This window comes from Coenobita brevimanus, chromosome 53 (assembly GCF_032717465.1).
Source record: "Coenobita brevimanus isolate Jiangsu-jjx chromosome 53, ASM3271746v2, whole genome shotgun sequence".
NCBI classification, from domain to species: Eukaryota; Metazoa; Arthropoda; class Malacostraca; order Decapoda; family Coenobitidae; genus Coenobita; species Coenobita brevimanus.
In genome coordinates this window covers 39,937,638-39,964,326 of record NC_137006.1, presented here as the reverse complement: position 1 = coordinate 39,964,326, position 26,689 = coordinate 39,937,638, and the positions used below count along the sequence as shown (strand labels likewise).

General features: G+C 42.1%; 1 protein-coding gene across 1 annotated transcript; it reads right to left on the bottom strand.

The window, feature by feature from the left end:
* Positions 1–5,892: 5,892 nt before the first annotated feature.
* Positions 5,893–26,265, bottom strand: LOC145400664 (uncharacterized). The gene is made up of 4 exons (XM_080273098.1): positions 26,144–26,265; positions 18,509–18,587; positions 16,917–16,976; positions 5,893–7,063 (listed from the first exon to the last, which is right to left on the bottom strand). The coding sequence occupies exons 1-4, from the start codon at positions 26,211–26,213 to the stop codon at positions 6,928–6,930; spliced, it is 345 nt and encodes a 114-aa protein (XP_080129224.1). The 5' UTR covers positions 26,214–26,265; the 3' UTR covers positions 5,893–6,927.
* Between the last annotated feature and the right edge of the window lie 424 nt (positions 26,266–26,689).

Genomic DNA, 26,689 nt, shown 5'->3' with positions numbered 1-26,689 from the left:
TTATAAGATTATAATCTAGACTTTAATAAGATATAATTTAAGGTAAGTAGCTGTTATATTACCCTTTTTCTCATATATGCAATAACGGCAGGTAAGGGAACGGGTTGTGCTTTAACTTGGTATAATAGTGGAAGTCGGCATGAAAGGGAAAACGACCCGTTAACAGACCCCCGTTGCATTGTACACTTATGCAGAGCCGTTGTATTGGCTTATTCTGCCACTGAGCTACATGAATTTACCTGCATAAGTATGAAAATCTGGGCTAAACCAAGGCGAAAAAATTACAGCTGAGAGACAAAGAAAACGGTGACAGTATTCCTGGCCTCTTCAGAAGCATTCAGCAAAAATGTATCCTTCTACACAAACTCCTCAGCCAAGGAATTACCGGTAAATTAGAAGTGTTTACCCATAAAGTCAAAGACCCGGGCAGTACCAGCACATGCAGCTATGTTACACCCAGGCCTAGTCATTATGATGTACCACAATGATTGGTGCCAGACGCCCTATTGTTTTAAGTGTTAATGGGGAACACTGACAATGAAGTGTCGCAGTCCACACTGTCATTCTTTGCTGACAACACAAACTTCTGCAGAGGGATGGAAACCAAAGAGGATTTTGACCAGTTGTATGAGGACCTCAACAGTATTTAGAACTTTGCAAGAATGAATAATTATGGTATTCAGTGTCGATGAATTTGAACTCCTAAGATGTGGAGTTCGATATTGAAGAAAATACTACACTACTGTACCTACAAGTGACGGCCAGGAAATAAAGGCAAGCACCCTAGCCATTCATTCAGTGATGACGGTACTTTCAAACGCCACACCGAAGAAACGCTCAGTAAGACCAAGAAAGCCTTGGGATGAATACGACGAATATTCAAAATCCCGAGAGGCAGAATGCCTGATGACTTTTTGGAGGGCTTTTATCCAGCCTATGTTGAACTGTTGCAGTCAACTGTGGTCCTTTCACAGAATATCACACATACAGCCCTTGAAGCAGTCCAGCATGCCTTCACCAGACAGATTCGGTGTATGAAGAACCTAATGTACTGGTAGAGACTGAAAAGGATGGACCTCTACTCCTAATAAAAAGAGTAGGGAGAGATATGTTACCATTTACGCATGGAGGGCGCTAGAAAAACTAACAATATTCATCAAGCACAAATGAGACAGTGGCCATTTCACACCAAAGAACTGGTTGCAAGTGCAGCAGAACACTATCCATGCAGTCACTTGCCATGGATAAAACCCTAGAGACTGGAATGCCATTCTGGTCATAAGATATTGAACTCTCTACCAAGAAGCATTAGGAACCTCGCTGATTGATCAGTAGATTCATTCAAATCCCGCTTGGAAACTTTCTTGAAGACAATTCCAGATGAGTCATCAGTCCTGGGATGCACGGCACTCGGCATTGCTGTCTATAAAAAATACTGCCAGACCTACTGGACCTGCGCTGCAAGAACAATGGTTTTGAATGCAGAGGTAGATCACCACGACTTTGGGAGAGCAGCCTTAAAGCGTTACCACGTAGGCTATGTATCCGGATGTTGGCAGCTAAGTGACGTCAGCATTTCAGACCTCACAAGCCGTTTATATTTTTTTTGTATCCAACCAAACATTTATAATCTATTACTTTATGTTTTGTAATGATTTGAACTCAGAAGAAAATGGGTTTTCACTGGACAGGCCCTTAATTTTCCCTCTCCAGTTTTATGATCCATGACTTAGCTTACCTAAATCTCAGCTATGAATTCTAACCACTTTACTCTGCCTTCACCTCCAGGTATCTGACTCAAATGGCTGGGCGTGGCGAGAGAAGACATTAGCTAGTTTCCTTATTCACCTTTACTGCTTCATAATACATAACTTAATTTACCTTGATCTTCAAATATCTTATTCGGATGATAAGGTGTCGGGAGAGGAGACAGTAGCCAAAATTCCGCAAATCCCGAGGCTACTCATTCACTAGGGGACGGTCCAGTGACCAGAGCCTCAAGCCACTCAAAGTAACAGACTTCCAAAGAGTGTATTTTACATCTTGGGATGAGTACGACTGTGACTGCATTGGGACTTTGAAAGCTGGATTGTGTGTTTGGATATCACAGTGCCATGAATTGTACGAAGGGAAAAGGGGATGAACTGGATGGGTGTGATACTCGGGTTAGTGCTGAGATTCTTTATTAATTTTTCTTTAGCGTGTAGCCAGAAACGTTAGCGAAAATAAAGACATCAGGCTGTATACTGTTTATCTCACTTGCCCAATTTTGTCCACTTGACACAATGGATCAGCCACACAGGGAAAAGTGGTTTATTTTAAGATGCAGCAGTTTCAGTCTGACTGGGGTATATAATTTTTACAAACATCGATTGTGTTCTACTGGTGTGTAAGTTATTAATCTCTTCCATATGGTGACGTCTTTATTATATTCTTGGTAGCTCTGCGCGATTTGATTAATTTTGAAACGGTTTTTGAGCAGAAGGTGTTAGATAGGCTCATCAACCCCTTCAACTGAAAAACCGAATTTACAACTAGCCACACTGACCAGTAGACTATTACTATATAATATTTTGCAGCTCGGGAGACATTGAACTGAGATGAAGTGAAAATGAAAATCGGCCAGAACAGTGAACCATATTGGATTATATTATCCAGCACGGAGATGTCTTACCAAATTACATTACATACGTTATTGAATATATTCATTCAGTGTTTCTTGACAAAGCTGCCCCTGAGAACATATAACCCCATCAGTCAGAGGATGTCCTTTTCGCTGCCTACTTGCTACCACCTGAGGATTGTATTTAGCTTATATTAAACTGTGAAGGAAGGTCAAGGGAGACTTGTTTAACCCCTCACGGCGGCAGGTTTCCCAAGTGTTAAATACAATAATGTGATGACAGAAAGAACTAAAAAATCATCACATAATCTTGTTTGCTGGTAACGTTCCAAGGTCAGATTGAAACAGATATTAGCATCACACAGAGTCCATGCATCGTTGGCGAGTTACAATGGACAATGTCAGTGAGGATGAATGATACTGTTGTTGGTGCTGGTGTTGTTGGTGCTGGTGTTGTTGGTGTTGTTGTTGGTGGTGCTGGTGTTGTTGGTGTTGTTGTTGGTGGTGCTGGTGTTGTTGGTGTTGTTGTTGGTGGTGCTGGTGTTGTTGTTGGTGGTGCTGGTGTTGTTGGTGTTGGTGTTGTTGTTATTATAGTAACACCAGGCTCATCTGAACGTGAACACAGCGGACTGCAGGCTGAAACTAACCTTCTCCTGCAGCCCACCATCCCTCTTCCGGGGATAGGGAGCGAGTTAAGGGACGTTTTCTGTACCGGGCAACGGAGTGCCTGCTCAGTTGATGGCAGAACTAAGAAGAAAGAAATTAATGAAAAAATACGTGTAATATTTACTGCAGCCTTCTCAGTAGTATTTTATATATCTGCGTACTTCAAATACCAACACTGATCCTATACTCTTTATGCATACTAGAAAACTCCCACTGATGACGTAAGGCATCACCAGAGAACACAATAATTTGGAAAATGAAATCCTTGGATAATAATAAACCACAATGTATCTTTGAGCTGGAACTGTTCAAACTGTAGCAGCAGTCTTCACACTTTCTTCCTCTTTAAACGTATGAAGCAGCCATGTTTAGAGACAGGTGGAGAGCAATAGATGAAACACACACACACACACACACACACACACACACACACACACACACACACACACACACACACACACACACACACACACACACACACACACACACACACACACACACACACACACACACACACACACACACACACACACACACACACACACACACACACACACACACACACACACACACACACACACACACACACTGTCAACAAGGTGCCACGTGTTTATACGCCCATACTAATTGTTAATGCCGAAAGCATGTCCACTGGAGGTCAAGGCCGAACTAAGTAAAAGAAAAAAGAAAAATCCGCCAATAGTTGTAGCACTTAGACACAGGGTGACATTACCTCTGATGATACTTCCTAGGTTATTGTCAGCTTGATCGTATCTGACAGAGATTTGCTTTCTTTCTGACCAATTACCTGTTACTTACAGACAAAATCAGATGATACTCCATTAACACATTATTTCCTTACCATTTCTTCATAGCCAGCAGCATATTTTACCACTCCTCTCCCATAAAAGCTCAGCATTCAGTGTGGAGAGGCAGCAGTTATTGTCAGACGAAAATAAACTATCTATAGCCATCCCTGCCTTCCACTTCCTCTGCAAGGGAAACAAGGCAAAGCCTGAGCCACTCATAACAGTGCTTGGTACGTAGCCGCGCTGGAATCGCAGCCGTGATGTATAATGTACCTTAGCGATAATTACCATGCAACAGATATTAAAAAACAATAATTTACATCATAAGCTGGTACTATTGTTTTAATACGAGGTACCGCTTGTAGCTGCTATTTGTTCTTTTTTAATGAGTTTCGTCGAAACAGTGAGACGCATTATCCTACCCAGTGAATTACCTGCATTGATTGGACTACTATCAATCCATAGTAGGAGTTCGATAGTGGCGTGGGTGGTGGGGAGTTGACAGTTACCATTAAAGTGCTGCATACACTTAAAACATCCCTAGAAAATTTATTATCTGAAATGCATACTGTGTCGTTGTTGTGCTACCCCAATCTATCTGATCGACTAGACCCAGCAACCACAGGCAAGCAACCGCCCCTGCGGGGCCGTCCCGTGCGGTGAGCTGCTGTTCCCATGTGATTGACAGCATCTCGGCACAGCGAGACGCGGCCCTGCGATTGGTGTGGAAGTTTTGTTACTCTGTTTTTGTATTTATTTGTGTGGTATTGATTTACTATAGGAAGCAGAAAACAAAGCTATCGAACTCTGTGTTAAGTTATCATACCAGGTAATGACAAAATAATGTCCATTTAATGTTTGGTGCAAAATACAATACGTAAAACAGTCACTGAGGCGTATAACACAGCCTAATATTGTCAAGAATATAGCCAACAATCCAAGTACTGAGAAGTTGCTTTACACACAGCTTATCGGTAGTGAAGAGGAGCCTGCACGTGGTGGCTGTGTTACTCTAAGTGGAGCAGCTGCGACGTTCACCCAGGGGCCAAATCTACTCATACTTCACTGTGCCTTGCCGTGGGAAGGACCCTGGCAAGGCGTGTCTGCTACATACAGGTACCGGTTTCTTGCACGGTGTAGGTATTGTTGTGTACCTGTAGAACTGCACCATAGAAGCTGTTTCTTACCTGTGGTCGACGGGTTTGCTCGATCAGACACATTGGGGTTAAGCAATAGCAACATGCCATAATTTTGTCGACAGATATACAAAACACAAATAAGGATCAAATATTTATTGTCACCAGTGACAGTAAACGTGTATGATGGCCAGAGTTTAAATTCCGCCAGACCATCTGTCTTACAACTGCCGAATATCATCACACAAGACATCGTGATTACTAAGCGCTCAGGACCTCAGCTGTAAGACAAAACTGAGCTATAAGGGTTGACAATATGTTTACTTTATATCCAAAGAACTGACTGTCTTATGTACGATGAGATACACGGTATTATGTTGCTTGTAGAGTGGGGTCTGGCACCACGTCTGACAACTACTAAATGATATACTGTTGCAGGTATGACAACTCTCAAAGGCCAGGTGGTAAGTGAAGGGGCTGCTGGGCCTCATCCGTGAAGAGCTGGTGCAGTGGGTGACGAGCCTCAACAATGACGGGTTAGTTCACTGGCTGGCGGGACCCATCCGTGACGGCTTTATGTTGTGGGTGGAGGGCCTCAACCGTGATGGGTTCGATAAGTGGAGTGAGTGGTGGGTATGAGCCATGAAGAGTTAGTGCAGTGAATGCTTTTTTTTTTGTGTGTGTGTGTCCATGTGTGTGTGTGTGTGTGTGTGTGTGTGTGTGTGTGTGTGTGTGTGTGTGTGTGTGTGTGTGTGTGTGTGTGTGTGTGTGTGTGTGTGTGTGTGTGTGTGTGCAGTGGGCGGCGGGCCTCAGCCGTGAAGGGTCTGGTTAGCATAGTGGGTTGTGGTCCTCAGCCGTGAAACGTCTGGTTAATGCAGTGGGTGGTGGTGCTCAGCCATGAAGGGTCTGGTTAATGCAGTGGGTGGTGGTGGTCAGCCATGAAGGGACTGGTTAATGCAGTGGGTGGTGGTGGTGGTCAACCATGAAGGGTCTGGTTAATGCAGTGGGTGGTGGTGGTGGTCAGTCATGAAGGGTCTGGTTAATGCAGTGGGTGGTGGTGGTGGTCAGCCATGAAGGGACTGGTTAATGCAGTGGGTGGTGGTGGTGGTCAGCCATGAAGGGACTGGTTAATGCAGTGGGTGGTGGTGGTGGTCAGCCATGAAGGGTCTGGTTAATGCAGTGGGTGGTGGTGGTCAGCCATGAAGAGACTGGTTAATGCAGTGGTTGGTGGTGGTCAGGCATAAATGGTCAGCGACAGAAGACTGTGACAGCCTGATAGGTGGGTCCCTCCGCCTGAACTACCGTAGTTCTCCGTCACAGCCTCACCCTCACCACCACCCCCACCGCCTACACTACCTGATTACCCACCCACCAGCCCAGGGTCCAAGCCATTATTAGCATTGTTTCCGTTGTTTGTTGCAGTGTTCCATTGTGTCCAGAATTGTTACCGTTGTTTGTTCCAGGGTTGTTTCCATAATTTGTTCCAGAATTGTTTCCGTTGTTTGTTCCAGGGTTGTGTCCGTTGTTTGTTCCAGAGTTGTTTCCATTGTTTGTTCCAGAGTTGTGTCCATTGTTTGTTCCAGAGTTGTGTCCACTGTTTGTTCCAGAGTTAGTTCCATTGTTCATTTAGTGGTGGTTCCATTGTTCGTTCCAGAGTTAGTTCCATTGCTCGTTTCAGATGTGGTTCCGTTGTTCAATCAGTGGTGGTTTCAGTGGTCGTTTCAGTGGTTGTTCTATTGGGTGTTCCACCACAGCCTCTGCCTCTGCCTCTGCCTCTGCGTCTGCTTCGCGCCTGCCTTCTCTGCCTCCTCCTGGTTGAGTTCTCACAGCTGAAGTATAAGAAAATTATTCTATTGACTGTCAATGTAGCCATCTTTTTGTATCTATACCTGTTTTTTGCCTGACAGCATTTTATGAGGTAGACCTCCACCGATCCCTTTGCCTGGGCTCTCTAAGCTGTACTATAGGAGAAAATTGTTTTTTTGGGCCATGTATTTGTCTGTCTCTGTATTTACTTATCTGTGTGTAGCAAGACGTAGCGAGTATTGAGGAGTGGCCTGCCGATAATCCATCTACTTGGGTTCCCATACCTTGCGTGTTTGGAAAAAATGGTATTCTGATTGTGTGTCTGTGTGTGTATTATATATATATATATATATATATATATATATATATTGTGTGTGTGTGTGTGTGTGTGTGTGTGTGTGTGTGTGTGTGTGTGTGTGTGTGTGTGTGTGTGTGTGTGTGTGTGTGTGTGTGTGTGTGTGTGTGTGTGTGTGTGTGTGTGTGTGTGTGTGTAACTCTATTTTTTTTAATGCAAAGAAGAAGCTACCAATGCCAGGAGCTCGCAAACCATTCCTTCCAAGAAAAAAACAGAAACAATACGAAAGAGAGCCAAATTCAAGATCCGTTCATTTCAAGATGCGTCAACACACTGCATTTGAAAGACTCAGGATCATAAGGTGCAGGAAATGTTGATAGAGGCAGTCAGTTCTAGAGATGACCTGTTGTATATATGAAGGATTGGGAGCAACAGCTAATTCTTGCATGAGAAATTTGGACAGAAAAGAGATGAGAGTTTATTACTAGACGGGTGCTAGGTGACAGTGGTTGTGGTGGAGGGATCCAAACAAATAGATCAGAGGAGCAATGACCATCGAATTAACGATAAAAAAGAGATAAAGATGCAACAGTGCAGTGAAGAGACTGAGGATGAAGGGAGATAATAAGAGAAGGAGAGTTAATGAGAGAAAAAGCTTTTGACTCCACCTTGTTAATCTGCTATTTCTCTATCTATTGCCAGGTGCCTTAGTCCCGTAAGGTGTGGCCATAAGCAAATTGCCTCCATGTCGCCCTGTTCCCCGCCATTTCACTGCCGTACTCCCAGCTCACACCCCCTCTCCCATATACCTCTCCACTCCATTTCTCCATCTCATCCTTGGCCTTCCCCTCCTTATCCCCCCCTTCCACCTCACTCACTTACATTCTCCTCGTCAGTCTCTCGTTCTCCATCCTCTCCACATGGCCAAACCACCTCAGTGTGTTTCGCCTAACGCTTCTTATCACATCCACATCCACACCACAATGCTCCTTCACTTCCTCATTTGTCAGTCTGTCTCTCCATGTGACTCCACATGCTCTTCTCAGATAACTCATTTCCAATGCTCTCACTCTTGACTCGTTTCCCTTCAACAAGGTCAAAGCTTCACTTCCATACCTTAGAATTGGTATCACTGTAGTAATGCAGTGACTTTTTCACTTCCATGCTCACTTCCCTGTTTCTTATCACCGCTTTCAAAGAGCCAGCAACCTTTTATCCTTGCTGTACCCTTTCAAGCACTTCACTCTCTAAAATTACATCCTTACTCATCACACTACCCAAGTATGTACTTAAATGCACTCACATTTTCCATTTCCTCCTCATCCAACCTCACTGAACATTCAGTGACTTCATGTCTCTCGAAGACCATAACTTTACTCTTCCCTACATTCACCTTTAGATTTCGTTTCTTACACACTCTTTCCAACTCATTCACCAAGCCTTGCAGCTCCCCTTCGTCTTCACTTAACAACACAGAGTCATCTGCAAACAACAGTACAGGGAGTTTCTGAACATTGCCCTCTCTCATTAGGGCCGCTCCAACATCCACTGCCCTACGTTGTATCTCTTTTATAACCCCATCCAGATACAGACTGAACAACCATGGAGACATGACACATCCCTGCTTCAGTCCATCCTTCATATAGAGAAATTCACTTACTTCACTATCCACACGAACTCATAGCACCCTCACACAAACTCTTCACGGCATTCAGCAAGTTCCAGTCTACTGCATAAATATTCTTAATAGTCTCCACAATCCTTGTCTATCCACCCTGTCATATGCTTTCTCCAAATCCATGAAGGCCGCATACAACTTCTTTCCCTTCTCTAGAAACTTTCCCATTAAGGACCTAAGAATGAATATCTGATCTACACAACCTTTTCCCTTCTTAAAACATCCCTGTTCTTCTCCAACTAATTCCTCTGTTATTTCTCTAACTCAGTCAATAAGTTTCGTACAATATACTTTCCGATTACACTAAGATGACAAATACTCCTATGGTTACAACACATTTTACTTTCCCCCTTTGCTCTGTACAATGGGAAAAATTATATCTCCGGGACTTTACCTTACCTTCTTCCCAGGCCAATCTGCACATCTACATCCGTTCCACTACTATTGTATCTCTCCCCCATGCTTCAGCATTTCACCACACACTCCATCAGTTCCTGGGGCGTTTCCCATTTTAACTCTCTTCATTGCTTCGACAACTTCCATCTAACTGATTTCTTCCTTTCTTCTCACATCCCTCATTTTCTCAACCATTCCCCAGCCACTTATACTAGCATTACTTTCATTTTCTGTGTTCAACAGTTCCTTAAAGTGTTCTCTCCATCTGCTCAGTTTTTCTCCCACGTACACTAGTAATCTACCATTTTTATCTTTCACTCCCCGACTAACTTCTTTATTAACCTGTCTAGCTTTCTTTACCTCTTTCAAGAACATTTTTCTACATTCCCTCGATTTTACACTCAAATTCCTTCCAAACTCCTCATCCACTCTCTTCTTATTCTCTTCTACTATCTTTTCGCCTCTCTCTTCTTCTCTACCTATACTTCTCTCTTCCATCTCTCAACTTCCTCCACACCACTACTTTTCATCCACACAGATATCTTAACAGAGCCATGTATACTCCACTCACTAAACATGTGTGTCTTCCGGGGGCCAGGGTGGGTAATGTAACAGAGACAGTTTCAAATATCATGAAGGATAGTGGAGACAAACGCACTGTGTGCCTAAGTGTAGGAGGCAATAATAATAGTAGGCGAAAGAGTGAGGTACTGTGGCAGCAGTACAAGGATAAGTTAGAGGAGGTTAGGGAAAGGGGTGTGCTGCCTAGAAAGCGGGTTAGGAGAGAGTGGTTGAACAGGGCAATAGGTTTTAATTGCCGCCTTGAAAGGTATTGCAAAGATAACGCAATACCTTTCATAGACAGCCGGGACCGGTTTTCTAGTCGGAGTGACTTGTATAGTTGAGATGGGACTTATCTTACCAGGCAGGGAGTTACTGTTTTAGCTGGAATGATAGATAGGGAGTTAGAGGGTTTGTTTTCGAGGTTGAGAAGTAGATGTAAAAGAAGTTGTGGCAATTACACTCAGAAATCAGTATTATCATGTTTGGATAGATGCATCAAGACTTGCAAAAGTAAGAACAACGGTTTAGCCATTAGTGGAGATATATCCACTCAGGCATCTGAGTGGATATATCACCTTTCTCAAAGACCATCACTTTACTCTTCCCTACATTCACCTTTAGATTCCGTTTCTTACACACTCTCCCAAACTCATCCACCAAGCCTTGCAGCTCCCCTTCGTCTTCACTCAACAACACAGTATCATCTGCAAACAACAGTACAGGGAGTTTCTGAAAACTATCCTCTTTCACCAGGGCCACTCCAACATCCACTACCCTACCTTGTACCTCTTTTATTATCCCATCCATGTACAGATTGAAAAACCATGGAGACATGACACATCCGTGTTTCAACCCAACCTTCAAAGAGAAAAATTCACTTAGTTCACCATCCACACACACTTAAGCCTTAGCACCATCATAAATACTCTTCACAGCATTCAACAACTTCCCATCTACTCCATATATTCTTATTACTTTCCACAATCCTTGTCTATCCACTCTTTCATATGCTTTCTCCAAATCCATGAAAGCCGCATACTACTTCTTCCCTTCTCTAGAAACTTTTCCACTAAGGATCTAAGAATGAATATCTGATCTACACAACCTCTTCCCTTCCTAAAGCCTCCCTGTTCTTCTCCAACTAATTCCTCTGTTCTTTCTCTAACTCTGTCAATAAGTATCCTACCATACACTTTTCCTATTATACTAAGAAGACAAATGCCCCTATGATTACCACACACTTCTTTTTCCCCTTTTCCTTTGTACAAGGGAATAATTATACCTGATTTTCAATCCTCCGGGACTCTACCTTCCTCCCAGGCCAATCTGCACATCTTCCACATCCATTCTACCACTATCTCTCCCCCATGCTTCAGCATTTCACCACACACTCCATCAATTCCTGGGGCTTTCCCCAGTTTAACTTTCTTCATTGCTTCCACAACTTCTATCCTACTGATTTCTTCCTGTCTTCTCACCTCCCTCCTTCTCCCAGCCATTTCCCAGCCACTTATATTCGCATTACTTCCATCCTCCACGTTCAACAATTCCTTAAAGTGTTCTCTCCATCTGCTCACTTTTTCTCCCTTCTCCACTAGTAATATACCATTTTCATCTTTCACTCCCCTGCTAACTTCACTTCCACCCTGTCTTACTCTCTTCACCTCTTTCCAGAGCATTGTCTTACAGTCCCTCCACTTTACACTCAAATTCCTTCCAAATTCCTCATCCACTCTCTTCTTACTCTCTCTTACTAATCTTTTCACCTCTCTCTTTCTTTCTACATATAACTCTCTCTTCCGCCTCTCAAATTTTTCCATGTCCCTATTTCTCATCCATTCACTGTATGCTTTCATCTTTTGTGCCACAGCCTGTCTCACCTCTTCATTCCACCACGCTGTTCCTTGCACCCCCCTCTGTCTTCTATTCCTCCCACACACCACATCACATGCTGCACATATTTCTTCTGTAAATATCCTGCACACACCTTCCACGTCCCCCATCTGCTCCAATTCATATTTGCCCAATCGTTCCTCCACTTCTCTCTCATACTCTGCCTTTTTCTCATCCTCTTGTAACCTTTCCACTCTCCTTGCAACTACTCCTTCCTCTCGTCTTTCCCTTCTTCTATTCCTCCATCTTACTTGGATCCTAATTCTAGCCACCACCAAGTAGTGATCAGAAAGTCCACTCCCCCAACCTCTATAAGCTCTTGCATCCATTACACATCTTCGCATCCTTTCATCCACACACACATAATCAATCATTGCCTTCCTTTCATTCAGTTCACCACCCACCCTTCTCATCACTCGCCATGTATAACTGTGGATCATTTTATGCCTGAAGAGGGTATTGGCTATCACCAACCCTCTCCCAGCACAAATGTCCACTAACGCACTACCATTCTCATCTATCTCAGCAGGCACACCCCACTCACCAACTATTCCATCCACCTTCACATTCCCTACTTTACCATTCATATCACCGATCAAAAACACTCTCTCATTCCTTCTAAACTTTTCCATGCACACTTCCACATTTATCCAGAACTCTTCTCTCACTCTGCTAGCACGATCTTGCGTTGGTGCATACACACGCACAATTGCCCACATTTGTATTCCAACTTTCAACTTTACCCACACAATTCTTGACCCAACTGATCCATACTGTCTTATGCTCTTCTTCCATCTTTTACTCACAACTATACATACTCCTTCCTTTGCCCTCTCATTCTCACCTACTCCTGCACATATACCCCATCCATACTCCCATTCTCTCACACTTTCTCCTCTCCATTTTGTTTCAGTTATTTCACATACATCCACTTTCTCACCCTGAAGCACCTGGACAATCTCTCTCTCTTTCACGTTGTCCATCACCAAGTCCTTTGTCCGGTCCTGGGTCGTCATCGTTAAGTCAGTCCTTGTCTGAGGCTTCTTTTTTGTTTTTTTAGTTAGTTGTTTTCCGGGGAGGGGCACTAACCCTCCGCCAACCCTTTTAGTCGCCTTTTACGACAAGCAGGGATACTGGCGGAATATTCTTGAGAAAAAAAAAAAAAACTACCCCCAGGGGGACTATTAAATTGTTTATTTAGATACCAAGGGAAATTATTGTTTAATGATCTAAATTCTGAATGCAAAAAAAAAAAAAAATAAATAAAGCTAACCATCACCAGAAAAGACCAATTAGCAAGCTAGTCCCCGGGTCTGTCATATCAGCTTATCTCAAACAAATGTTAAGTATTTACAGCGAACAAAGATAATATGCCTTCCCACAGTGTATCACGTTATCCCTCATTTATCCAGCGAGTACTAAGTATGATTCTTAAGTATGATATAGGGAAGGCTGATCACATAACTATCCTTTAATTGCACTGAATGAGCTCTCCACGACCCAGCTGTTTCCTCCAGTCTCATGTTACCCTACTATCTACATCAGAATCTCCCTAAGGGGCTGAAAAGGGAGGCTGCCAGAGGTCGGGCAGCGTGGATAGCCGCCATTAGATGACCAAGGCCGAAGCATGAAAGAATGATGGAGCCTTTATAAACGATACAAACGAAACGATCAGTCACAATTTGTCATATTTTCCGGCATATTGTCTCATACATTCGACCTTCACAACGCCTCAAACAATGTCTTTTGTAATCGTCAATCACAGTGTCAGGTACAATTGCCCTCTATAATTTTCAAGCATAATGTCCACTACAATCGTTCATCACAATTTTGTACCACAATGTCCAGCAAAATATCTGACACAGTCTATCACAATACATCTCAGTAATCTGTTCCGCATTCCACATTTCCATCAGCATATCAGTCGCAGTCACCCACAGTAATAATGCAATTTTTTCACAAATAATTTCAGGTTATCACAATATCACTGTCCCTAAGACTTACACAGATAGTGTTAAAGTAATTGGCCATCTAATGTATGTGGAGATACTGAATTATATAGTACATTTATGTGATCTTTTAAAGAACGAGATACAGGTATTTCTTGCTGTATTTTTTAAAGGGCAAGAGTTTACTTTAAGGCTGAAGAATATTGGGAGGAGCTATGTATTATTGGAAAGTAAACCCTTGACTATGAATATTTCTTCTTCGATATGTTCCAGTCACCTATGGATAAGTTAACTCAGCCTAGCAACTATACATTATTTGACTAAGCTGCGCAGCTGAAATGTATGTGGAGAGTAGGGTGTGTTTGATTCGCGGCGCTGATTGGTCGCCGATGATGTAAAATCTATAGGTCTTCTTATTTTAACACATATATATTTATATATTTAAATTGCTTGCAATATACAGTAAGCGGCCAGTTTAAATTTGGAATAATTTCCGAAGCTAAAGAGGTCAAAATTAGCTTTAAAAGTTTACTGTTATCAAAGAAAATTAATGTTGATTGTGAAGTTTTATATAACGATGAGTGACGTTTGAAGTAAATGATCCACCCAAGGTGTACACCCACGTCCGCATGTTGCACTAGTATCCACCCACGGCGCACACCAACGTCCAATTGTTGCACGACAGTAAATGCCTGCATTTATGTCAATGACGTCATCGGCGGCCAATCAGCAGCCGTGGATCAAACACCCTACATGCCCTATACATCTCAAGTGCACAGCTCAATCAAATGGACTATAACTGGGGGGGGGGGTTTCATTACAGTCTTGTGCTAATGCTTTCAGTACGAGAGGTTTCCAAAGCCTAGTAAAATTGTCTGGAGGCATCAAGAGCAATTGTTTAAAGCATTAATGGGGTTAAATGTGGAATTCGTAATTACAGTTGCAGTATTCATAATAAATACACAAATATCAGTTAGAAGACTTAGGTCCGTATCGTTATCAGATAAGGAAGGTCTCCAACACCTCTTCTTAAGCAATATATTTTGTTTATTATACCTTGCCGTCCTCTCCAGTGTCAAAATATTATAATATCACCATACTCTGCATAAAAACGTAGACAGTGATATCAACCAGCCATGTCCAAAAATAAATCGGTAAAGAAGAGGTGTTAGGGAGGTTCCCTAACCAACCAGAATACGAGGTTTAGAGTAATGCCTATCAACTGTCCGGGGGTTATTAAGGCAGACAAGTTTTCTTCAGTCACAGTCGTCTTCAAGAATACTACACACAATAATCGAACTTCTATACAAATTCTCAGTTGTACAGATAAATTAACAAAGACGTGATGAAAACAAACTTATATATTCCTTGTGGAATCCAAAATACATAGAACTGCTAAGTGGAATCCAAAATACACAGACCTGCAAGTGGTGTCCAGAACACCGTTAAGAAGCGGGATTTGCCAGTTAGGTGCTCGAGAAGCTTCTCGGCGTTTCCCGTATCGTAGGTTTCGGTACGAGTCAGAGTTGCAAGTTTGCCTGCTGTTTGTGAGTGCAGTTATTTCTTAAGTTATGCATTAATTTTTTTGCAGTTTTTCTCAATAATGTTTTTTTACGTGACTGTTAAATTATGTGATTGATATTAAGTTTGTATGGTAAATAACTTACAGTGTTACGTAATGTAAGAAAACTCTTGCATGTTTTGGTTATCTCCGAGTTAGTAATTGTGCTCTCGCTCTCTCGAATACACCAGAACTGTGGAGAAGTAGATCATTCTTGAACACAACAAGCTTACATAAGGATGGATAAGAGACTAGAAAAAGTTCAGTTGGTTTTCAGTTCAGTATGAGTGTAGTGCAGTGTCAGTTTGCAGCCTATATTTTCGGTACTTGTGAAAACACTGTTGCCAAGCATTAAGGGTAATAACAGTGAAGTGTTGTCAAGTATTACGTGTAATAACAGCGAAGTGTTGTCAACCAGTAAGTGTAATAGCAGTTAGTAAAGTTTGTATAGCTCCAGTGCTTGTGAGAACAGTGAAGTTGGAAAGCATTAAGTGGAATTATTTGGAAAATAAAGACAGGGAACTTCAAGAAGCCAGTGTTTAGTTTCGCCTCGGCTGATATTGTGTGCTGTACTCCGAAAGATTGACCATAAGAACAACTCACTGGGCAACGTCCTTCCTGTACTGAACTACTGCTGTTGGAGCCTGTGGCAGTGTGGGGACGCGGACACAACAATACGTAGACTTACAAGTGGAATTCAAAATACTTATACCTGGAAGAGGACTCCAAAATCCATACACCTACAAGTGGAATCCAAAATACACAGACCTGCAAGTGGAATTCCGAAAAGATAGACCTACAAGTGGAATCCAAAATACATAGACCTGCACACTGAATCCAGAATACGAAGACCTGCAAGTGCAAAAGAATGACGCTTCTCAACTACTGTAATTGTACCACAGACTCTTAATATCGTCAGCAAGTTTGTGTGGGTATCATGCTGTACCGTATAACCAGCATACAAAGAACAGTGAGAATATACACTACGTTGGCTACGTAACTGGTGGGTGCTTCTTTATCTGGAGTCCAGTACCCTTATGGCAAAAAATATTTTACCAACAGGTAGTCTTACCTCTTAGGTCATGTCCATAACAAATGCTTGCTGGCACGCGCGGAAGTTCTGCAAAATTTTAATCCAAAGTAGTTCTCGCTCGTCCCCTCCTGTGCTAGAAAGATTTTGGAGTGGACGTGGCCTAAGATGACGAATGGTCACTCCTGGCTATATAAAATCGTCTACTGGTAAGAAAGAATGAGATAGTTAAGATTTCTGATGTGCTGAAACGGTTTGATTGAGACATAGAATTACAGATGTGTTTTTACTCAGGTACGAAGCTGTGAGAGATGAAATTACCACGTGACTGGTTGAGATACAGAGAATAAAGTGCGATAATCTTCCCCTCGTGGGATTTATTTTTACATGAGGGACGAGGGACGTAGAAAGACTCTATACTCACCTTTCCTTGTCTTTCCTACAACACAAATCTTAGTAACGAAAGGAATGTTACCGTAAGTTATACTGTGGCAGTACCGAGTGACGTACCGGAAGGAGGAGAGTACCGGAGAAGTGGTCAGCTGACATTCGACGACACCGTCTTCACACCTGTACAGGGAGGCTAAGAGTTGTACCAGGTTGGGAAATATATATATATATATATATATATATATATATATATATATATATATATATATATATATATATATATATATATATATATATATATATATATGGGTTGTGTTGTTGTTGGCAAAAGGGACATTTTCGCATTTCTATCTGAGCGATATATTTTGCTTATTGCTCCTCAGTATTCCCTTGTAGGCTATAATTTGCATCAGTAATATCCAAGAGCATGGCACCACCTTTATATATATATATAAATATAAATAAATATATATATATATATATATATATATAGATATATATATATATATATATTCGTACTGCCAGATTATCGGGACAGCACCCATATGGTGAAGTGGTTAATGAAGGGTATATTCAAATCTTCCAGTCCATAAAATCTCGTTTGATTTGAATAAAATAGTTTGTGAGAGCAAGAATAAAATGGAAACGACGTCATCGTACTGAAGGAGTTAAAAAGTAATGTTCAAAATACATCGTTCAGACTGAAATACAAGAGTTCTCTAAGGAGCAAACGACACTACGTGAACATCTTCACGCATATACTGCTTAGTCAGGGACAAAACTTGGGTTATTATATTACTCCATCAACTGCACACTTAATATAAAGCACGTCGGTCACTTTCCTCCTTGACTCATCATTCAGAAATATCTATTGGCAAAGAGACATACCAGATCTCTCTCAGCGTTGGATGACTAGAAGAGGGAAGTGAAACATTAATTGAAAATTTATCCCCTGCATCGGGAGGCCAGGGGGTCAAAACACATTAGCGGGTTGGTAATTAGTGGTAATGGCAATGCTTTCACTAACGAGGGACATTAATGTGGCAGTGAGATTTTAAGTTGATTATAAATGACTCATATGTTCGTCTCTAACACTATACAAATCTTCTTCAGTGGCTGCAATGTAAACTGAATAAATTATTCTATCCACTGAGGTCACTAGCGATTAGTGGCATCACAAATGAGACGCAATCAAAACATTTACACAAAAATACAAAAATACCATTGTTCAAAACATTCATCCACTCACACCTTCGAAGGAATGCAAAGAGGACATAATACGGAAATGATTTCGTGAAGAGGCTGTTTGCAGAGCAGAAGGTAACTGATAATAATTCCTCTCAGCCAAACTGACGTAGAAGAGTGAGGAAAACTTTCATACGGAATATGAAAATACATGGCCTTTTTAGACTGGCAAAGAAGGTAAATTCAACACCACCACGCTGATATCACCACATCATCACACTGGCCGCCACACCACCAACACACCTATAACTCCACATCACTACACTGACACCACCACATTACCACCAACAAACCACCACCGTGACGTCACCAAACCGTCACACTGCCCACATCACATCACCACAACACGACACTTACACAACCACCCTGACATCACAACACCTCAACACGACACTCACACCTGACACCACAACACCACAACACCACAACACTTACACCACAACAACACCACATTAACTCCACCTTACCTACAACAGGAGCCATCAGGAAGGGTCCAGGAGACAGGGTCACTAGATTCCTCACAGGACTCCCCCGGACCTGGCTGGCCTGTGGGAGAGGTCAGGTCAGGTCAGGTCAGCTCACGTAATAGGAGGGAATAGACCACGTAAAGTTAGACTAGGTTAGAGTTGGTTAGGTTCGGTAAGGTTTGGTTTGGTGAGACAATATCTTCAGGTTACATAACAGAAGGGGTTAAGTTTGATAAGGTTAGGCATTGCAAGGTTTCATTAGTGTAAGGAAGGTTAGATCTATACGCATTTCATCTTAATTTTGCACAGATTTTTGTCCTTTTTTTACCTATTTCACAGCGACCAGTGGCAAAAAGCCAATATTACTACTCTACATCGTTTACAAAGCACCTTCTTGTCAGTATCATATTCTAGTGTTACTCTATAATTACAACACAGCATTGAAGATGGTGGCAATTTTAGGTCAGGTTAAATTATAAAAAAAAAAAAAAAAAAAGAATGGTAATGATGGATCGGACAAGGTTATGTTAGGTCTGGCCCTTTAATAAGTAATATAATAATAAGGTTTGATAGTAAAGTTCATGTGACGCCTTCAGTGTGATGACGTATTCCTCGATTTTATTCCTGTCGCCTCCAGACAATGGTATCTTGCTTGGGAGAGACTTTTCAACCTAGAGGAGTTAGTTCTCATTCAAGTCTTTCAGTACTCATGTCGAGTAGAACAGTATGGAGATAACAAAACAAATTATAAAGAACTTCACTGGATTGATGGATAAAAAAAATAGAAAAAGAAAAAACGGTGATATAAAAATTAATAATACCTTAATAGGTAAGAAATATTCACGAATAGGACGGCCATAATTTGATCTGAATAGGGTCGTATTCTGAGTGGCTATAGAGCCTTCGTGACACCTCTTCCTCAGCGATTTATTCAGAACATTGCACCTCAGTACGCTCTTATAATTTATTGGTGTAATGCTTAATATTAAAACGAAATAAATAAGCACAGAATATGGGGAATAAATCGCTAAGGAAGAGGTGTTACAAATCTCCTTTGGCACGAGGATAGACGTGAACAATCAGGATAAATCTAAATGGCGTGACTGGACCAAATTAGACCTGAGTGGAACTAAGTGGACGAAACTGACCTGAACAGATCTAAGCCAACCTGACTGAGCCTGAGTGAATGGAAACAACACGGGTGGGTTTACGTGAACCTGAAACGGAATAACTGAACCCCGATGAACCTAACTGGGTCTTAACATCTCTGAAAGAAATGTGTATTTTTTTTTTTTTATGCGAGGAAGAAGGAACCAAAGGCCATGAGCCCGCAGTAACAGTTCCCTCCAAGAGAAAAACAAAATACAATATAGAGCCAAATTCAAGATCCGATCATTTTGAGATGCCTGGACACACTGCGTTTGAAAGACTGGAGATCATAGGCAGGAGGAAATACAGACAGAGGGAGACAGTTCCAGAGCTGACCTGTTGCATGAATGAAAGACTGGGAGTAACGGTTAACTCTTGAATTAGAGAGTTGGACAGAAAAGGGATGAGAGTTTGCTGCCAGACGGGTGCTACGCGCCCGTCGTAGAGGTGGAGGAATGCAAGCAGACAGTTCAGAGGAGCAGTGACCATTAAAGTAGCGATAGAAAAGAGATAAAGATGCAACAGTGCGGCGAAGAGACAGAGGTTGAAGGGAGTCAGTAAGAGGAGGAGAGTTAATGAGACGAAAAGCCTTTGACTCCACCCTATTGAGAAGAGCTGTATGTGGGGAGCCTCCCCACACATGAGAGTTGTACTCCACACAGGGGTGGATAAAACCCCTGTATAGAGTCAACAATTGTGCAGGGGTAAAGAAAGAGCGGAGTCGGCTTAGCACACCCAATCTCTTGGAAGCAGATTTTACAAGAGATGTAATATGATCTTTCCAAGATAAGTCCCGAGTAAATGAAACCCCAAGCATGTTCAAGGATGATGCAGGATTAATCTGAATATTATTAAACATTAGTGGGTTTACCTGTGGAAGATTTTGTCAGGTTGATAGGTGTAAGAACTGAGTCTTAGAAGCATTAAAGACAACCATATTATTTTTACCCCAGTCAGAGATATGAGCCAAGTCAGACATTAGGTGTGCCATAGCCTCATCCCTTGTTTCTTGAAGTAACTGTTGAGATGGGCGTTGCGGGAACCGAATGGAAAGGTGAAGGGTGGAGTCATCAGCGTATGAGTGGATAGGGTTAGATGTACAGCTTAGAAGATCATTGATGAATAAAAGGAAGAGAGTTGGTGATAGGACAGAGCCCTAAGGAACACCACTGTTGATAGATCTAGGAGAAGAACGATGGCCGTCTACGACAGCAGCTATAGAACGACCAGAAAGGAAGCTAGCGATGAAGGTACAGATAGAAGGATAGAAACCGTAGGAGGGCAGTTTGGAAATTAAAGATTTGTGCCAGACTCGATCGAAAGCCTTTGAGATGTCAAGTGCAATGGCAAAGCTTTCGCCAAAGTCCCGAAAGGAGGATGACCAGGAGTCTGAAAGGTAGGTGAGAAGATCGCCAGTGGAGCGTCCCTGACGGAACCCATACTGACGATCGGAAAGAAGGTTGTGATAGGAAAGATGCCTTAAAATTTTTTTATTAAGAATTGACTCGAAAACTTTTGAAATACAGGACGTTAAAGCAATTGGACGATAGTTGGAGGGTTGGGAGTGGTCACCCTTCTTTGGGACTGGCTGAATGAGAGCAAACTTCCAGCAAGAAGGAAAGATACAAGTTGACAGACAAAGGCGAAATAGTTTGCCTAGGCAGGGTGTAAGCACAGAAGCACAGTTTTTGAGAACAACAGGAGGGACCCCATCAGGCCCATATGCCTTGTTAGTACTGAGGCCAGTAATGGCAGAAAATACATCAACTGAAGAAATTTTAATGTCAGCCATGAGGAAGTCAGAGGGGGGAAGTGATGGAGGAACAGCACCGGAATCGTCTAAGGTGGAATTGGAGGAGAAAGTCTGTGCGAAGAGGTCTGCTTTATCAGTAGAAGAAATAGCTACAGAACCATCAGAGTAGAAAAGAGGAGGGAAGGATGATGAGGTAAAGTTGTTAGAAAGATTTTTGGCAAGGTGCCAGAAGGAGCGGGAAGAATTCGAGTTGGAGAGTTGAGAGCATTTAGTATGGATGAAATTATTTTTAGTAGAGCGAAGAACAGACTTAGCACGATTCCGGGCAGAAACGTAAAGATTATGTGATTCAGGGGTGGGTTGGCTCCGGTACCTTTTGTAGGCCTTCTCCTTGTTGCGGACAGCATTAGAACAAGCGTGATTAAACCAAGGCTTTCTTGCGTTAGTCAAAGGATATGAGAAATGAATGTATGCTTCCATGCCCGAGAGAATAACTCCGTAATGCGCAAGGCACACTCAGATGGCTCACGGCCATGGAAGCAATAATCATTCCAGGGAAAATCAAAGAAGTACTGCCTGAGGGCCTCCCAGTTCGCAGCTCCAAAATGCCAGAGACGACGTTTCCCTGGAGGGTCCGCAGGCCGTACTGGAGCGATAGGACAGGTTAAGGTAATAAGGTTGTGATCGGAGGAGCCCAACGGAGAGAAAAGATTAACAGAGTAAGCAGAAGGATTAGTTGTGAGGAAGAGGTCAAGTATGTTGTAGCTCTCTCCAAGGCGGTCAGGGATACGGGTAGGGTGCTGTACAAGCTGCTCTAGGTCATTAAGGATAGAAAAGATGTAGGCTTGTTCACCAGGTGGATCCGTGAAAGGATAGGAGAGCCAAAGGTGGTGGTGAACATTGAAATCTCCAAGAATGGAGATTTCAGAGAAAGGAGAAATGGACAGAATGTGTTCCATCGTAGAAGTAAGATAGTCGAAGAATTTTTGATAGTCAGTAGAATTAGGGGATAAGTAAACAGCACAGATATATTTAGTCAGAGAATGACAGGAAAGCCGAAGCCAGAGAGTGGAGAATTCAGAAGAATCAAGTTCAGGAACACGAGAGCAAGATAAGTCGTCGCGTATGTATACACAACAGCCACCTTTGGCTTTGAAATGAATATAGAGAAAGTAGGAGGATACAGAAAAGGGTTTGCTGTCAGTTGCCTCAGACTACCTGGTTGGATGTAAATACCCTGGACGGACCTAACTGGACCTGGATGGCCCTAACTAACTGGACCTGGATGGACCTTACTAACTGGACCTGGATGGACCTTACTAACTGGACCTAGATGGACCTTACTAACTGGACCTGGATGGACCTTACTAACTGGACCTGGATGGCCCTAACTAACTGGACTTGGATGGACCTTACTAACTGGACCTGGATGGACCTAACCACTTGGACCTGGATGGACCTAACTAACTGGACCTGGATGGACCTAAGTGGACCTGGATGGACCTAACTAATTGGACCTGGATGGCCTTAACTAACTGGACCTGGATGGACCTAACTAACTGAACCTGGATGGACCTTACTAACTCGACCTGGATGGACCTAGCTAACTGGACCAGGATGGACCTAACTAACTGGACCTGGATGGACCTAAGTGGACCTGGATGGACCTAACTAATTGGACCTGGATGGACCTAACTAACCGGACCTGGATGGACCTAACTACCTGGACCTGGATGGACCTAAGTGGACCTGGATAGACCTTACTAACTGGACCTGGATGGACCTAACTAACTGGACCTGGATGGACCTAACTACCTGGAACTGGATGGACCTAACTAACTAGACCTGGATGGACCTAACTGGACCTGGATGGACCTAACTGGACCTGGATGGGCCTAACTAGACCTGAATCTCCAAAAACTGACCTGAAATGGATCTTATGGGCCAGACCGGTCTTGAAGTGGAACTGATGACTCTAAATGGACCTAATTAGTGCTAAATAGTCGTAATCAGTACTAAATGGTTCTAATTAGTGCTAAGTGGTCCTAATTAGTGTTAAGTGGTCCTAACTGGCCTTAAATGAAAGTGAATTTATCAAAATTTGACGCATAGGACCTCACTGAACAATAATCCTTTCAGTCAAATAACGTGCTTTCATGTTTCATTCTTGCTGTCATCAAATATATATATATATATATATATATATATATATATATATATATATATATATATATATATATATATATATATATATATATATATATATAAGCCCCAAAGGGTTAGATAAAGCCTCAACTAAACTCTTCAACAATATAATCCAACAAAAAAGCTAAATAAAAATCGAGTAGTGGCAGAAAGAATAAAATACAAACTCGGTGATGGGACTGGCGAGGTTATATGGCCCCGATGGACCAAAGTGGACCTGACTGAAATGTACGAAAACTAATCTCACGGGACCTGACTTAGACAAAGTGCACCATGAATGTTGTGAATGGGTCTGCGCATGGCTGATATTATCCAAAACAGCCGATCTCTTAACACCTGGATGGATCAAAACCCACCAGTGGAAGAATGGACCAATTTACTCTTAAATATATCATGCAGGGAATTCGTGGACTATCTTGACTTGCATTTCTAATGGCAATCCTGGTTGAACATTATACCCGGTGATGGTTTTGGCAGCAGGACACAGACAGAACGATTGCAAAAGTTCACCGACACTTTTCTGCCAACTGTTTTAATGGAAGGTGTTACGTGAACCATTTTGTTTGCTATCAACAGGAATCACGCAACAAAACGGAATAGAAAGGAAGATACTCTCTGTCATCTGGGGAGGACAGAGAAATATGGAAGGCCAAACACACAACGCTGACAGAGGAATATCGTCGAACTACTATTGCTCATGGCTGTACGCAGTCAACAAATATGCGTGTTCAACGAGCGGTCGAATAATATGTAAAACCTACTCGTTACCTCCGACAGATACCTAATTGCTCCGTTCAGGAAAAGTATCCTCAACTGGCATCTCCTGGCTACACACAGCGGGAAGTGTACAGGCTGTCGGAAGATCGCCTACTATTCTACTGCATCTACGTCATATTTAAGGCATGTCAGTCACCTTTCTACCAGACGTATATGAAAGGTGATTAGCTATGGACAGAGAATCAAATCAGGAGTCTCGGGTGAGGAATATCAGCCAGCAAATAAGAGTGAGATGTGGAAGTGGTGAGATATTAGTTTTTTTTTTTTCTTTCTTTCATTTTCTTTCCACGACTGTACTGAGTGGGGGCGATCGCAGCTAAAGCACTCGCCGTTGATTAGGCATGATAACAAACATACTATACTCCTCGTGTTTCGAGATCACTGACTAGTTTTTTTTTCTTTTTTTTCTTTTTTACGGAAGATGAGAAGAAAAACAAACTGACTGTAAAATTAATCCATACACCAGATTACAGGTGTCCTCCATTCATACAAAATCTGTAGCAGTTGGACTTGAACAGCTGAAAGTTGAAGTTTGGAGGCAAACAATTCTGGGGAAGCAAGTTCCGAAAAGAAGCAGCTCGGGGAATAAAAGAACTCCGATAGGCAAAAGTTCTGCAATATGACAGTGTGACAGTATAGTTATGAGCGTTACCAGATGCCCGTGTAGCACGGGGAAAGGCTTGAAGAGGTGGCACAATGGATACAATTTCATCTGAGCATTTACCATAAAAGTATCTGTAAAATAATGCAATGGAGGCAACATTCCTTCTTACTTGTAGGGGAGGTAGTCCATTTGTAACTGCATGGTTATCAGTTTTTCTTATATAGCTTTGTTTTGAATTTTGTCCAGTTGTTTTAGTGAAGCCTTCTCACATCCACTCCACAAGGGTGAGCAATATTCGAGCTGAGAGTGCACATGAGTCTTGCACATTACAGCCAACTGCTGGTCAGTGAAGAAGTTACGGGTTTTGTACAGTAATTAATGTTTCAGTGAAACGGTTTTAGCAAGTGGTGTAATATGAGAAGTCCAACTGAGGATATTGTTAAGCGAAATACAGAAAATTTCAGTACGTTTAGAAGCAGGAATACCGATTGCACTGAAGGTAATATAGGAATCAGGCAATTGTCTGTCTATTAGCAAATTATAATTATCTGGTTTTCCTAGCATTAAATGAGATAAGATTGTTTTGTCTCCATTCATTGATCTTAAAAAGTATTGATTTATGGAAACTGCCACACTGAGTTTTGAGTTAGAGATATCAAACTTTATGAATGAGTGTTTAAGTGTGAAGAAGCTACTGTAAAGCCTTCATATATCTGCATATGGATGCATGTGACTGTGGGTGATAGGCAAGATGTCTTTATTATATATTAGCAATAAGGTTGGAGTCAGAACTGGTCCTTGTGGCACGTCGCCATTAATCGAGTTGAAACTGATTATACATCACTTACTTTATCTCTTAAATTTCCTTCACTGAGATATGAGGAAATCGATGGAACAAAAAATGATAGGCTGTAGCAAGGGAGTTTGGATAGCAAGGAACGTTGCCATACTGTGTCAAAAGCCTTAGAAATATCAAAAGCTACTGCATGGGATTCTCCATGTAGTTCATTGGACTGATGAATGGTATGAGCCAAGAGATTGATTATATCAATAGAGACTGAGTATATATATGTTTGGGTTGTACTACCGTACCTAAAAGACACACATTAACAGTCTTTTGGAATACTTAAAAAACAGAAATACTTACCTTGACAGAGAACTGAGGCTATCACAAGAAAGGAAAGTGTTACTATTACTCTTGCCTGGAACTTCATCATAGATCTCTATATTCTGAGCGCTGTTTCGGAGGAGCAGCTGTTGGTCCGGCTACCAACCGCACACTAAAGGATATGAGACTGACGGATGAGAATAAATAGGTGTACAAGACTATGGCTTTGCTGGCACGCTTTTGTTCTATTGTGTTGTCATTGTTAAGAGTATCAATAATGCCACATCCGGGACCACGAGCATGACATCACAGAAAATTTCATTTAACACACGAAACTCTGCCACACAGCATCCTGCACTATATCATTCCATACGACACTGTGTCACGCCACTCAGCACTGTAACACACCACACCAACTCTATGCCACACCGATTCTGTGCCACACTGTAACACACACCACACCAACACTGTGTCACACTGACACTGTACCACACAGACATGTGACACACTGACACTGTACGACAAACCACAGCAAGACTGTACCACGCTGACATTGTGTAGTTTGGTCACTTTGCCACGTATCAC

What these genes read in the sequence shown, in the direction of transcription:
- LOC145400664 (XM_080273098.1), bottom strand. Translation starts at nt 26,213, where the DNA reads ATGATGAAGTTCCAGGCAAGAGTAATAGTAACACTTTCCTTTCTTGTG. An exon ending in AGCCTCAGTTCTCTGTCAAG is followed by an intron (nt 18,588 to 26,143) that starts GTAAGTATTTCT and finishes CCTCTCCCACAG; the next exon opens with GCCAGCCAGGTCCGGGGGAG. An exon ending in CCGGTACTCTCCTCCTTCCG is followed by an intron (nt 7,064 to 16,916) that starts GTACGTCACTCG and finishes CTTATACTTCAG; the next exon opens with CTGTGAGAACTCAACCAGGA.